This window comes from Elaeis guineensis, chromosome 3 (assembly GCF_000442705.2).
Source record: "Elaeis guineensis isolate ETL-2024a chromosome 3, EG11, whole genome shotgun sequence".
NCBI lineage: Eukaryota > Viridiplantae > Streptophyta > Magnoliopsida > Arecales > Arecaceae > Elaeis > Elaeis guineensis.
The window spans coordinates 15365771-15382379 of NC_025995.2; the positions used below are offsets into that span (position 1 = coordinate 15365771).

General features: G+C 36.2%; 1 protein-coding gene across 2 annotated transcripts; it reads right to left on the minus strand.

Annotated features, from left to right (window-relative positions):
* Positions 1-1554: 1554 nt before the first annotated feature.
* LOC105032645 (protein WVD2-like 2) lies at positions 1555-16213 on the minus strand. 2 transcript variants are annotated; one of them, XM_010907143.3, is made up of 7 exons: positions 16052-16213; positions 14138-14711; positions 13281-13369; positions 13089-13182; positions 12922-12993; positions 3996-4106; positions 1555-2062 (listed from the first exon to the last, which is right to left on the minus strand). In XM_010907143.3, the coding sequence occupies exons 2-7, from the start codon at positions 14705-14707 to the stop codon at positions 1778-1780; spliced, it is 1221 nt and encodes a 406-aa protein (XP_010905445.1). In that variant the 5' UTR covers positions 14708-14711; positions 16052-16213; the 3' UTR covers positions 1555-1777. The 2 variants fall into 2 exon arrangements, with proteins under 2 accessions (XP_010905445.1, XP_010905446.1); XM_010907144.4 differs by having other exon boundaries at positions 14138-14707; positions 16052-16210.
* Between the last annotated feature and the right edge of the window lie 396 nt (positions 16214-16609).

Sequence of the window (16609 nt, forward strand, 5' to 3'; positions counted from 1 at the left end):
CGATATTCATTATTTATTGGAAAGATTAAGCTTACTATTTACTCTTTTTCTTCTTTATGAATCTAAAAAAATTAATTGCTAATGGGACACCATTATGAAAATTTAACTACATTCAAGACCAGAATTTTCAGCATAGTTTGAAACTGTTATCTATTCACTTAGTGAAAATTTGAAAGTATTTTTATAAATTTCTTCCTTCGATTAAGTTGAAGCTAGATTCTTATGAACAAAAATCTTTAAATTTCTTGTTAGTTTTCTTTTTTTTAAGTTGTTAATTACTGAATTTGAACTTTTAGCTACTACAATTTTATTCTACCCTTACATGCTTGTAGGGTAATACTCAAGAGTAATGTGTCATATCCTGGTGACTTTGGGTCGGAGGTGTAGCAGATCATGAACCATGTCTTCTTTATTAGATATCACCCTTTTTCCCCCAGTCAGTTTCTGCTATAGTCTATTATCAGCCACTCAACCAAGGCTACATCACCTTCAACCCAAAATTTTGGTTGCAGTTTAGGTCTTGGATCATCAGAATGCATGATTTCTCTATCAAACAAGATCTTGGTGGTCTCAAACTAAAGCAGAATATACAATTGATCAACAGGAATGACAGATGGGATTATTAAGACCTGTGCTAAGATAATTGGTAGATTTGGGACTAGTCATACAGTAATCATATCAACCATCTAGAGACTTTATAACGAACTTTCAATTTCCTCCACTTTGCAAAGATGTGATACCATCCATGTCAGTAGAGAAATTTCTTAGTCCAAAATGCAACGAACTCTAGCAGGTTATTCAGGTGCCAGAGTCAACTCATCGTCACTCACAGAGCAAGACTAGTCAATTCTTTAGACGACGAAACAATCCAAGAATCGGATCAAGAAGGATTAAATGGGCAATGAACTAGTGATGGGTCTACATACCTGGGACTACAATTCAAACATACAGCAATTGAAATGAAGAGAGCTAAAAATACCAATCATAAAGTCCATCTTGAAGACATCTGATTAAGCTGGAACAGCACAGAGAGGGTTTAAGATAGGAACGAGAGAGACGAGTTATTTCTGAAAAAACTCTGATTTGAGTTATAATGGGATTCAATGGCTTCCATATGGCAGATTTGACAGATAAAGCAGCAGAATTACAGGTGGCACATAGACAGTCTGGTCATCTTAAGCAGAGAGGCATGAATCTATCAAGTGAACACAAACCACGACTTCATGGAACATCAGAAAATACAAGTTTGATGCTGATAAAAAATCACATCTGATGTTCTTCAGTGGAAACTTAAATAAATATCAAGGCTCACTTGGAAATAAAGAAAATTCAGCTAAAGGTGATTGCACAACTAATATAATTGTCGTATGTTCTAATAAATAAGATTCTAAAATATGCATCAATAACGAAAGCAACAACAAGAACAACTACCACCACTATAACAACCACAACTATAATAATAGAAACAAATACAACAAATATATCACAAGTCACAACCAGCATCATTGCTACTTGGATGGCATTCACTGACAATGTTGTAGAAACCAAAGCCAGTTGTCCAAATGAAAAACAGTCATTTCTTTCAATAGTTCTAATAAAACTGCTCCAAGACCTTTGTGTTTAATACATGTTGTTTCTTTATAACTTAAAAAATTTACACCATCATACATCACACAAATTCTAGCAACAAGTTCTCACAAGAACACTACATCTTCCAGAAAGCAAGGGATCAAATGTGATGTAAGATAGATTACCAGAACATAGAGTAATTTATGAGCTAAGAATGCACAGTGATATCAGCCTTCCTCTGCCCAGATAACTTCTGAGAAGAGGTTTTGGAACTCTCCCTCACCAGTTTGGGCCCTTCTTTATCTTTGGAAGCTGCATTACCATTCTTCACACCACTCTGCAGTTTGATGGTATCTCCTTTGAAACTCCCCAAACTATGACGGTTTACTCGACCACATGCTCCATCATTGTTATCTCCTTTGGATGGATTGTTTGCATCACTACAGCTCTTCCTTCGGCCAAGTTTTGGTGATTTTGCACGAGTTGTAGGTAGCTTCAATTGAAGTAGGAAAAGAAGTAAGAATTATTTATCTAGCAATTACATCTGAATGGTTACATCAGGATTCGATATACAGGGACTATGACCACATAATTTGTAACCTGAGAGCCATCTGATCATTACTAAATTCTACGTTGAACTCAAGTTTAATGGTTCATAAATTTATTTGCCAAATTTAAATAGGTACTCAAGTGAGTTGGGTAGGCCTAATGCAGGCTATATCAGATCCAAATTGACCATAACAATTCTGAAAGTTCAGAGCCATAAGTCAGTATGGGTCCTAGCTCCCAAGATAAGACCTCACATTCAATGGAGTATAGACTAAAGGTTGTCCAAGATGCATCAGAGGGATGCAGCACTTGGGAAATTAGATTTTACTTTAGTTGTCAATTTGCTGTATTTTTCTTTAACGTACTTTCCTTTTTGTTCTACTTATTTCGAGTTCTCAGCAGGTTATTTTGAATGAAGAGCCAAGATTAGAAGAGCTAAGATCTTGCTTGGCAACTTGATGAATATGATTAATGCAGTGGTAGTTTTTATGAATTAATGTTTAGAGTACAATAACTTTGACCAGTTACCACACCTTATGGAGGTTAGTTTCGGAATTACAGATATCTTTAGGGTTTCTTTTTCTTCTAAGTAGATGATCTCAGGGTTTTGTGTAACAGATTTGACTTGGGAACTTAGATTTTATTTTAATTGTCTTTTCTTTCTTATTTCTGACTATTTTTTTCTCAGTGGGTTATTTTCAATCAAGAGCCAAAAGATCTTAGATCTTATTTGACAACTTCTCTTGAGGGGCATAGTTACTGCACTGATACTGTTCATGCATATTACTGTTCAAACTACAGAAACTGCAATCATTAACCATGCTTTGTGGGGGTTGGTTCTGGAATTATGAAAAACTTGTCAAGGTTTCTTTTACTTAAACAGGGGATAGTTTTTTAACAGATTGGACAATTGTTCAATGGGGATAGATGAATTCAATAATATATTTTTGCTCTATTAGGGTATGATTCCACAGGGGAGGTGTGTTGAATTTCCAAATTGCATGGTTCAATTCTTGTGTCTGCTGCACTTCCAAATTGCATGGTTCAATTTGAATGAAAATTCGGATTTGAGTTGAATTTTCCAGCAATCTATAGGTTGAGGTCATTCCTGAATCCTGGTAGATCCTACCTCGACTGTCCAACATCAGAGTCAAGCATAAATCCCATGAGACAGAACCAACAAAGTTCAACACAATTATGTCTCCCCAAAAACTTATATCCTGCCCAGACCCAAGTGATGGATTGCATTTGGATACAGATCCAAGACATAAAGCAAATTCAGATCGGCTATGGGTCAAGCAGGATTGGGAGCAGATCAACCTGTTTGCCATCTTAGCTGCACTCAGTATTGGATGGTCAGGTTCATGATCAGGTATGTTCAGGAATGAGTTAGATAATTAGTTGCTTAACTAGTGACAATAACACTACCATGCAATATCCTAGAGCTTAACAGGACATCAGATTTATTACATAAAATCTGCATTCAAATGACATGCTAATGGATTAGCTTCAGAATTCTCCAAGCAAAGAGATCTCTAGATAATCTGAAGCATTTTTTTCTTTAGAACATTACCCATCCTAGGAAAAAAATAGCTGCAACAAATAGAGCTTCCAATGATTCAGCATGCCGTAGTCACTCAAGAATTATGATCTGGTGAACCTTAGTTATGATATAGATGTTTAACCTGGGATTTAATGGACAAACTCGCTGGTAAAATTTTTATGAAAACTTAAGTAGCTGAATCATAGCATGTTGACAACCATATCCATGGATAACAAACACTTCGAAATCTGTTACAAAGTACAGAGCCAGCATAATATTTCATTTCTAACGGACTGCAAATAGCTGAACAGAAGCAGCTAGCTTAGAGTGGTACCTTTTTAAGCTCAACCTTTGGTGGAGGTCCTTCACGGTAGAAGCTCGGCATGGGTGTAGCTCTGAAAGTCATGCTCTTTCTAAGTTGCTTAAGTGCTGCCTCTCGTTCTTCCTGGAAACAAGGCGGGGCAAATAAAAAAGTTCTTATCGAATTCAGTATCACCAGATCTTATATACCAATATTAATGTAGAAATCACAGGCTCCGAATATTTCCAGTCTCATATTTAATACAGTTGTCAGAAAAGCCCTAAACTACAGTTCCAACATCATGAATTTGTCCGGCATCAAAAAAAAAAAAAAAAAGAACATGGAGACTGCACATTGTTTTCCTCAAAATATAATCAGCATAAAACTCAACACAACTAAGTAGAAAAATGGTTTTTATAATTATGGTAGGTATAAGATCAAGAAAGGAAAAGTCATGTGCACAACTACCAAATATCATTATATGGACTAAATTATAGCCAACAGAAGTTTTATGGTACAACCTAGTTGTTTTCTCCTCAGTTATCTCAATCAGATTTGACATATTCAATCCATTTAGATTACTTATCTATATTTATTACAACACCACTCACCTCCGCTCCCTCCTCCACCTCCCCCCACCCCCAACCGGAAGAAAAGATTCACACGCACACACGCACGCACACCAAAAGCAATGTTTCAGATCTGATGGTGGTAAAAATAATAAATAAATGTATGGGCAAGGCTTTAAGCGAAACATTAACTAGCCAATTGAATCCTCTTGGTATCGACTTTATAAACCATTGTATGGTGCTCATTCTTTCAAAGGTTTTATTAGATCTGTTTACCTGGTTTCTGCTGGTAAGTAAACTACTCTATTGACACTTCCATAATGCACCGAGCATGTGCATAACCTTCAATGTAGTTGCCCATTACTTTTTCAATATATGCAATTTCAGAGTTTCCTCTAAATGTATTGAAACTTTTCCTTCCTAATTTGCTACAGGTTCATCCTCAGCATTCTTATCCAAAACTCGCATCTTATGAATATACTAAGAGTCATTCAGTATCAATTACCCAATACTTTTTGCAACATCATCAACCCATTATTACATCTAAACTTCCCTAATTTTCTCCATCAAACATCCAGTATATTCCCTGTTCAAATTTCTGATGTACTTGTTTGGAGGATTTATCAAGTCTTGATACCTCACTAATTTAATATTTCCATTGTTCAATTTGTGCTATCATCCTCTAAACTTTTACAAGATTTTTTTTTTCCTTTCCATCGCATTAGCCATGATCAATCTATATGTGTTATAGACCCCATATCTCTTTCAAGAGATTCAAATCACCTTACTAATCCTTAGCTCCTTTACCACCTCACATTTTTTCTACTTAATTGATCTCTCAATTTCCTCAAGCTGGATAGCAAACTTGTGACATCATTTTTGTTATATGACAGAATTTCTTTACCATCTCTCTTGCTGCTCCTCTTCTCACCCTTCCCCACACCTCAACCCTCGTCGACACCACCCCTCTCTCTCTAAGCCCCCCTCTCTCTAATGCACACCATCAGCAACAGCACCAACCCCTACTTGTAACCCTGGCCACATTCAGATCTAAGACATGGAAGTTGGTTTTTTGTCTGTCTATTTATCATCAAGCCAGGAACGATCTGAGATAAAGTGGACTTCTCATTTTTCCAATGCAGTGGACCTATGGAAGGTTAAACAGTGGCAATAGTAATAGGCTAAGTCCAATTTGCACAAAATATCTGTTCGAGAAGAGATTTCCTTTGAACTCTACCAACCTAAGAATTCCCACTCAAAATAGGATTCCAAGGCATGTTACTAGGATCAAAGTTTTACGTCTCAGCGGGACAGGGGGTGTCCCAACCATCCCTTCCCATTCCTAAGAGAAAACCATATCAGGATGAGGTCAGGGACTCCGAAAACCATTAATGTAGGAGAGAAGAAGAAAGAGGAAAGAAAGAAAGGAAGGAAAAAATGAAAAAAGTGAAAGGAAACAAGAAAAAGAAAAATAAAAGAAAGAAAGGAAAGAAGGAAAAAAGAATGAGAAAGAAGATGAAAAAAGAAAAAAGAAAGAGAGGACGGACAAGAAAAAGCAAGAAAAAAGAAAGGAAAGAAAGGAAGGGATAAGAAAAGAAAGAAAAAAAAAAGAAAAACAGGAAAGTAAAAGAAAAAGAAAGAAAAGATGGAAGGAAAGAAAAAAAGAAAAGAAAGGAGAAAGATGGAGAATATCTACCGACGTGCATGATCGGGATGGCTGTCAGAACAGGATCGGACAGCGGGGTGTCCCATTCCAAGAAGACACCGAGACATCTCTATCCCACAAAATTTAAAACCTTTACTAGGATTATATAATTTCATCCTGGGAAGTAAATTAGATGCATCCAAAAATATGCCATTACCCAAATATATATATATATATATATATCCACAAAAGATACAATCAACACAACTATAAAATTAAACATTGTACAATAAGAAATTTTGCTAAACCCTAGATCTCTTATAACATGCATTAACATTATTGCATCTTCCTTCTATTTTTGTATTCTTTTTCACATATTCGTATTACTCTTTCTTTACATAGAATCCTGGTCCCACCATGTCTGGTCAAAACCTCTGCAGCTTGTGCTGAAACCCAAATGCCTAGCAACGAATGTTAGGGAATGTTGATAGCACTATGGTTTGCCTTAGACCTATAACCCACTTGGTGCTCCTCCTCTAGCTCAAGCTCACAGGTGACAACCATAAAAAATTTGATGTTCTCATTCCATCTTAGAGCAAGCTTCACTGTATCCCAAGATTCTAGCAAGGAATTAATCAAGCTAAGAATTTGCTCCTCTTTGATGGAGAATGATTTCATGCTCTCTAAGGTCAAAAATCATATCCAACATTATCCATATGTGTTGATTCATTGTAAGTCATGAAGTCTGATATTGTGACCATTATCACTACATTTTCAAAAATAAATTGGGTATGAGCACATTTTTTTTATTTATTATTAATAGCCAGACTAATCTATCATGATAGCAGTATCAAGCATAATATCAGAAAATTAAAAAATATATATTATTCAATCCTATTTTCACACAATGTTCTATAAATTTTCAAAGAAAAAAAAAGGAAAAAAATATGATTAAAAAATAATCAGGTAAGAGAGGCACAAACACTCAACCTCAAGATAACAGATCCAATGCACCACATCTTCTATTTTAATTTTCTTTTAAATATAAAATCTATTAAAAATTCAAAAGAGTTATGCCGGTAATGTGCTAAGGCTCCAACTCTCGACCTAATGATACCTCAACAACCAGAAAACCCATGCCCTAGCCAACTGCACCACAACTCCCTCTCCATTTTTTCTAACTTAAGAAAAATTTTAATCAAGAAAATAAATATATTTTTTTTGTCGAGATAACATATAATTATGCTGATTGTTGTCAGATATTTCTACGTTGGCAATAATCAGCATAATTTTGATCCTAGGCTATTGAAGCATTGTTCATCCATTAATCTTATTTTGAAGTAAAGTTTAGAGTTGCCTCCCTTTCCAAATGTCTTGTGATTTCAAAATGATTGTACGTCTATTCTACACGACTTAATTGGTTCGTGACTTTTTAGCACAATTAATCCTTATATAGATATTCCTTCCACACGTTAATGTCATCTCAAGCTTGACTAGTCAAGCCACGCACCATTCATCTTCAAATTCAGACTCTTTCCAAATCCTACCCTGATTGGAATTTGAATGCAAAAAGGTTCTCTAAACCATCCATGGTATCAAAATTCTTGGCAAGTTTCCACTTAAATTTCAAAACCCTAGCAACAGTAATAGGCTAAGTAGTTTGCCTAGAAACTCAACCACCAAGCTTTTCTTCCATGGTTCCCTGGCCTCCTCGAACTCCTTTTTGTCAAACAATGATCTCGTGTACTGTTCCATGAGCTTCTCAACCTCCAACATAACTTTGAGCATTCCCCATTGTCTCCTTTATGATCCCCTAATAATCTCCAGCCACTGCAACTCAAGTTTAGACTGCTTCTCCGCCTCCTCATCTGAAAGAGAAACATCCTTACAAACCTCCTCATCACCCTCCACTAACTCCCTAGGAGGCTCCACTGGCAGGCCCCTCAATCAAATCAAATATCCCTTTACTTGCCCTGGACTCGCTCACTTCACCCATAATCATCCACACATCATTATTTCTGACCCTTCAAAATGGGATATAGGATGGTTAGTAAACTTTCTAAATGATAGTCATTAAGTTAGGAAGAAATCCTGAAATGTAAGAGATGAACAAGGATAAGGAGCAAGGTTGTGCTTGGTCTTCCATCCTCCAAAATGGCATGTAGAAGAGTTACCACTTGGTCTCCCCATCCTCCAAAATATAGAGGTAGCAATGTTAAGAGCTTCTTAAGTAGTAGTGACATTAAATTGGGGAAAACTCAAGGAATATGAGTGATGAACAAGGATGGGCAATCTAGTTGGCCTTCCCATGTTCAAATTTGTCATGGAAAGCAAAGTTTTCAAGATGAATGGTGCTTGGTTTGATAGTCCAACTTGAGAGGATATTAATATGGAAAAGGAAAATATATGAGCCGCACTACACAAACCATAAAGCAATTAATTGCATTGTGTAGGACAAACTTACAATCATGCCATGACCATAAGACATTAGAAAAAAGAGGCAACTCTTTAAGCATATAGCAACTCTTCCTGTACTTAAAAGTAAGATTAATGGAGAGACAATGCTTAATAGCCTAGGACCAAAAGAGGTTGATGGTCTCTTTAACCAAAATTCAGAGGATATGCTAGGTAGCTAATCTTTAATACTGCTAGCTCTTTTCTTTTTAGTAGGTTGTATCTCTATATCTAGTGCTTTAACAGTGCAACATACTTCGAAAGTGCTTAAATTATTTTCTCTTGTTTGTTTGCTTTAGGCCTTGTTTGGATTAAGAGAATTAGCGAGAAGAGAATAAGAAAAGAGAGAATACAAATCTTCTTTTTGACTAGGAAAGAAAAAAATAGAGATCCGTCTTCTCCTCTTTGGTTATAAATTTAAGGAGAGAGTGAAATTAAAAGTCTCTCATTTGGATAGCAAGTCAAGACAGAAAATAAAAGGAGATAGAAATGATTTCTATCCAAATGGTATTTCACTGCAAAAGTGGAGAGGTTCGGAGAGAAAAGAAACTCTCATCTCTTCTTCTCTAGTGTGTCAAAATTTTTCTTTTCTTTTTCCTTTTCTCTTCTCTTGAGTTCAAGATTCTCTTCTTTTCTTTTTCTTCTCTTCTTTGGTATCCTTACTCTTCGTTTTTTCTCTTATATATCCAAACAAGGACTTAAAATGACCGTTAAATGATTAACTAACAAAATCCTTGACTATGATATGGCTACAACAGGAAAATTAAGCTTAGGCTCAATCAATGGATTCAGTTGGTGAGTCATGTGGCTAAATTATATTAGAGAGCAAACAAGAAAGAAGTGCAGCACTTGCTGGCCCTTGCCACATCGATACAACACATAACAGTCCATGGCGAAGGGGGCACTTTCTGTCCCTCACAGCTGCCCTCACCTCCCACCACCCTTGTGAGCATTATTACCAACCTCCAAGATGACTCCAATGAAGAAGCCCTAACGGCCCTCTCCATTTTTGCTTCTACCCCCACTTCACTTCGCCTAGTGGCACTTACCTCTAGATTGCCATCACCACCCAGTCAAGCCAACACTCCACTAGTGATGGCCAAGGTGGTGAACACTTCTTGAGACCTAGCCATTGCATGCTGAAGATACTCATCACTGCCATTTAGCCCTATGTAGATCTACTGCATCAGAAAAATGAAGAGAGCCACTTCATGCCAGCCCGAGATCAGCCTATTGATAAACATGCCCGATCTCCATACCCTAGATTTGATTGCAGCCATGGTCACTAGGAGAGTGCTGGTGGTGCTGTCGACAGTCTGGGATAGAGGAAGGGGGAGAGAGAAGGGGGAGGGAGGGAGGGAGGGAGAGAAGGGGGGGAGGAGGAAGAGGAGGAGGATGGAGATGATGTCAACAAGGGTAGAGCGGGGAAGAGTTAGAAGAAGAACAACGAGAGATGAGATGATAAAGAAATTCTATCAAATAAGAGAAATGATAAAGTTATGTTTGCCTATTAATGGAGGAAGGATTAAAAAGTTCGGCCTTTTCAAAAATTCTAATCTTAACATATCACAAGGTTTAAAAACTTGACTAAAACTAAGTTTGATCTTGCAAATATGTTCCCATTGGCTGATTAACCACAAAAAAGAAGCACCACAGTGCCCATGCACATGCATGTGAGCATGCACTCACAAATAAAATAGAAGAACTTATCAAAATGTGATGCTACTTAGATGTTCACCAAACTCTGTTAATTTATACTGCTAAACCAATGAAAGTAACCCCATAATGGTTGCTTTCAGCTCAAACCAAGAAAGCCCTGAAATTAAGATCAATTCTAGATCAATTTCGATTGGGATTTCCAATTCGGCTGCATGTCTTAAGAAAGTAATGCATGCACTCAGAAAGTTGCTCAGATGTCATCTAATGGATGGGCAAAATGACACATAAGCAAATGTTATAGCTGGGTCACAATGCTAGCTATACGAGCCTTAGCAATGAATGCAGTTCCTAACATCGAACATAACTTCATCCCTCTTCATCTGAAATTTGTCCTAGCTATGCAATCCCAGATGGTTGTTTCCTCATTGCATTGTTATGATTTGTCAAACCAAGAAGGCAAATTTCTCTACCTCATGAATGTATTTATCTTTCAAAGTGAGCAGCTCTCTTTTCTAGAATCCAACATGAATTTAATGTGTTAAGCAAGTTTAATGAGTCACAAGCCAGTGATAAGAATTTCTTAAACTTCAGTGGATCATAAATCGATTGTTGAAATGGAAACCATATCAACAGGACAAGGCTTGCTGAATTGAGGTTATAAAAGGTAAATAGTTGATCAAAAAACAAATGTGGTAGTAACTGATGGAAACTGTATACAAGCTTAGTTTTTTGTGGCCTCAGTTAAGTAGCAGGTAAAATACATATGTGAAAACTCCAATTACACATTATAGTAGCTTGCTATCTAATGACTTGGAGCATGTCAAAAACTCAATATTACAGATACAGATGAAAAACATAGAGTAATTCTTTGTGCACACATGCGGTGCAGCAAAAATGCACCGCCCCACCTTATTGGGCCACATAGCCACCGCTTTTTAACGCACATTTAATGTCTGCAGTTTCGTTTTTTCTTTTGAAATTTTAAATGACGAAAACGCCCCTTTTTTGAAAAAAAATTGATATCCTTTGGTCATATTATAACATCCTGTAGTCAAATTATGAAAATTTATAAAATTTTTAAATGATGAAAATGTTCTTCACTCTTTATGACTTCTGAAAGAAAAATTATGACTTCCTGCACAACATGAAATCATAATTTTTCTTCCAGAAGTTATAAAAAGTGAAGAACATTTTCATCATTGAAAATTTATGAAATTTTTAAATGATGAAAATGCCCCTCCCTTCCTTATGATATCCTATAGCCAAATTATGACTTGCTTTGTGCAGGAAGTCATAATTTGACAACAAAATGTCATAATTTTTCAAAAGAAAAATATTTTCGTCATTCAAAATTTTAAATGAAAAGACAGAATTACAGGTATTAAATGCACGTTGGAAGATAGTCGAATCAGGTGGGGCAGTGTATTTTTGCTGCACTACGTGCGGTGCACAAAGACTTTCTCAAAAACATATAAGATGCCATCTTTCTCAGTACTAAGAGAGTGAGATGGTATTTTCTGTAAAAAGAAATGCAAGATTGCTCCACAAATAGATACAAAGGCCTCTTTTCTAGAGTTTGAAAATTCCTGCAGCCACTGTGATTCACAATATCCAAGATGGGACATGGAAGTTAAGTTCCCTATAGAGCAACAAATTAAGGGCTCTCACGCACTACATCCAACATTGAGTAGCTTCTTCCTAGATAAAGAATGTAATTTGGCACTTCTAGAATGATAAGTGCTAAGTATATATTCATTGTGTTAGATGTTTTTAAGAATTAAAATTTTATACATGCTACTAGAGTTACTGCTATAAAGTCATTTAGGTATATGCATTAAAAAGTTATCCCCCCCAAAAAAAGGATCACTTTTAGTTCAAAGAAGCAATTAAATAGAGCATCCACTTGCCATGTATTGGGTAGAAAGAACATACAGAATACAAAAACAAGTTAATTACAAGGATGGACATTAATGGTTAATAAAATGGATCAGCTGCTTTGCATACAACCATGGTTTGATGCAAATTGGCAAAGTTGTAACTGTCCTAAAGAAGGAAGGTACAAAATAGTTCACAGAACAAAGCACAGATTTTCTGCAAACCTAAACAGCCGATGACTTCACAGATGATACAAAGAACATCAGATCATTGTTACTCATGGAATTGTAAAAAGGATGTAGCATATGATAGAGAAGATTTCAGCTTCTACATCAAAAGGTCACTAAAAAAAACAGCATTCCTGATATCTCAAAATCTAAGTATTGATGGATAAGGACCTCCAGTATGGTGATAATGGCAACTTCTAACAGCACTAAAATACAAAAACCTCTACTTATACTCCACCTAAGTTTTATTTAAAATTGCAAGATGAACAAGATGTCACATAGTTCTGTTCAAAATTTAGATATGTTGATACTCCACAAATTAAATATTTTGAGATGTCTTGAAAGCAAACATGGTAAAACAAAAGGTTGTGTGTAGATCTAAATTTTACTAAAGGTTGTGTTCATCCCAAAGACACATAAAATACAGATTTTAACCTATCAAAGACAAACCATACAAAGGATCTAGGAAAAGGGAACATAAGTTAAACTTCTGTAGCATTTTTTTCCAAACAGACAAGAAGCAAAAGTACCTTGGTCCTAGCTTCACACTGGTTTTTCTCAGCCTCCAAAGCTTGATGCTTCTCTTCTAACTTCAAATAAAACTAAGAAGAAAGAGGGAAAATAACACATAAGGTTTTCTTCATAGCAACTACAAATATTTACAATGCTCAAATATTAAAGATGAGTAAAAGACTACCTCCTTCCGCTTTTCTGCACGTTCACTGCATCTGAAAACAGGTGCAGATGCGACTGTAAACCTGCCTTTTAATGTTCTCACTGATGCAGCAGTTCTATACATGATTTAGGATGCTTATACAAATTCATACAGAAAAGAAGAAAAATAAACAAGTCATCAAATGACAACCAAACAAAAATAGCAAGAGGATACGAAGAGGCAATAGAGCAAGTATCCTCTTCATCCAGGTGCTTTGTATTATCAGGATGCAAAGGATTCCTTGATGTGAGCGTTGGGGAAGTCTGCAATGTATTAGAGAACCGTCGCAAAATTCAGAATCTTCTCTACTTGCAGTAACCTTATGAGTTTCTATATATTTGATTCTAAAGTTCAAAAATTTATAATAATATTAGTCATAATTTAGTAAATAAGAGATGTGGCTAGAAAATGCCAGATGACATGATACTAAATATTTGCTCCTGTCATAGAGAGCATGTATCACTTCAGTTCAAAGAGGAACTCTAAATAAAATCGAATTAGTGCCCAACATGGAAGGACGACACTTTTGAGTTGTGCTAGAGATTGCACCTGTCTACACATATATCACTTCTTCACATACCAAAATTCTTAAGTTACAACTCACAGTCCTCCTGTATGTAGAAATGCTCATATCACACTCATTGACTGCAAGTATGCAATATATCTGATGCTACCAACCCAGAACAGAATAAACAATAAATTAAAAGGACCCTCAGCATAAAGGAAACTCTTCTGTCACAGAGTAAACAAAGAGTTATGATATTTTTTTTTTTTTGCAGGAACAAGACCAGAATAAAATCAGAACATGCCACCATAATTATTTATTTGTATGATCTATCCACATATGTAAGCATAATAACTAGATAAATTTTAGCATGGATCAATGAAGACTACTTTTATTAAAAACATGAGTCATAAACTGGAAGTGTTGCATTATGTAACTTATGATGATCTCCCAAGACAATGTTTTTATATGGATTTCAGAAAATGATCAGAAAGAACAGATGGAAAATCTGAATATTCAGAATTACCTGAATCTTCTTTGGCATATTACGTGCTTGTTGGCTGTTCACATCAGCAGATCCATTGCCATTCCCAGCAATATTAGCAACAAAACAGTTCCCACCAGAAGCATGCTTATCGGTTGCAAGAGCAAATGGTTGAGGAACAATGCAGTCGGAACTCATTTCTCCAACATTAGCAGATTTTGGGACTGTTTTAATGGGAGAATCAGTGTTCTGATAATTACCTGGCTTCTGTTCTACACAGTTCACTTTTTCCTTCTCCACCGAGACATCATTTAAATTTGACTTCTTAAAGCAGGGCAGTTTGTCTTCCTTGGGAAAATCCACATCTTGATGCACAGAGAGATCCTCAACAAAACTATCTATTGTATCCCCATTTACTTTGTGTTCTTCTAGTTGTCCGTTTATATGAGAGTCTTGAGGATCAGGAATGTCCTTCCCAGTTTCATCAAATGCAGAAAGCTCCAGATGTTTATAAGAATAGTCATCAGGAATCTCAGGGTCATCACTGGCTGAACATATGATAAAACCTTCTGATTCTTCACCAGTACAAATGTCTTTAACTTCCTTTCCCATCTAACTACGAGAAAAATAGCAGAAATATCACATTGTCTGCAGATCGAATGACTACTTATAGAGAGACTATGCCAAAACTATTTCAGCATGCGGACTTACTCTCGCAGAAAGACTAGTGTTTTCAGATAACAAACTTAAAGATGGGATAAACGTGTGAGACTTGCAAAGCACGCATGCATAAAGTGATACAGAAGGACATCAAAAACCAACATTACCAATATGAAACCCAGTTACACAACTTTGATTTGTACCATTCCGTAATGAAGTCAAGCTTATTGGGTTGACAGTAAAAACAGATGATTTTCCAACTCTTTTATGTTTTAGCATTATCAGTAATGGACTCTTCATTAATAATGGACTTCTACCAGAATTTCAAAACATTCAAAGAAATGATGATCGCTTAACAAACAATTAACGACATCCAATCATGATATGTTTAGAATCATAAAATAAAGAATTTAAGACAAGTGGGCAAAACTGTTCGCTGTAAAGTACATCATCAATTAGAAATGTCTACAAATATATTCACTAACATCACTTCCGACTGCATCATTAGGCATTGCAAAAAACATAAGCAAATCACAAAAACATAAGTCTACAGAGGAGCATATCAAACATGTTTTGGATATAAGGCAGCATTTGCTACCAAAAGAATGAATGCAAATAAACGATCCACTTTCACTTGAGGGTCATCAATCTTTTCATAGTAAAACATAAAAGTAGCCAACAAAGTGAAACTCCATAATTTCTAATCAGATCAAACGTACAAATGGAGAGTTTGAAAACCTATGTAGCATTCTACAAAGAGAGATAGCAGAAGAGAGAAATTAGCATTTTTCAGGTCAAGAAAATGTACATTTCGCTTGCATCTGACAATATTTTGAAAATAAAAGGATAAAAGCATGAAAATCTTAGGCTGTGAAGTTAAACAAACATGAATCGTCGCATTACAAAATTCTACTAGGCGAAGAAACACAAAACTGATGGAAGCATCCGCCATTAATCCCTCGAGCCAGATATAATCTTGCTGAATATGTACATTAAGGAACAATGGAAAAGATGCAAAGAATAGAAGATTCTTATGGTGAAAATCCACTGATGGACAATCCCCTACCCAAAACCCCAACTAAAACAACGAAAAAACGCAACTTTCTGCCAGATTCACATGAAATCTGAACAAAAACCAACGAATCTCACAACCCCATCGACCGATCCACAAAAACCAACACAAAACACCTCCTTGCTCGAAGAAATTTCTGCCACATTACAGTATCAAAACAAGAACGAGATCAAGAACCAAACAAACAAGAAAATGGGAGAAATCAAGCAGAATGCTGGCAATACCTTACGCCCTTCCTCCCAAGCTTCGATCCAAGAGGACTCACTCCCTCTCTCTCTCTCTCTTCCTGATGTCGTCCTCGTCGCCTCTTCCTCTACCTCATTCACTCTCGCTCCTCTCTCCCCTACTCGAGGCTGGCCGACGGTGGTCTCGGTTACGGAACTAATAGCTGTTACGGTATTTATAGCCGGGCCCGCTCTAACGCCGTTAAGTGACGGCGGGTTTTCAAATCGAAGGGCGTGAGGTAAAAACGTGGCCGTTTGATTTAACTTCTCCTCGCTCCCACTGAGTTCGAAAATTTCGGGCGAATGCTTCGTTTCGGCGGGTGTCCGGTCACCGTCTTCGCCCCATGCTCTGCTGGCTGTTCTCTCTTGGGGTTGACAAAATATATTCCATCCGTATTTGTATTAAATTTATCATAAATAAATTTAAATTTAAATTAAATAAATTTAAATTATAAATTAATTTATTTAATTTATTTAATATTTAAAATAAATTTAAATTTTAAATATATAATTTATTTAATTATTTAATATTTAAATTAAATTGGATCAGATAATCTA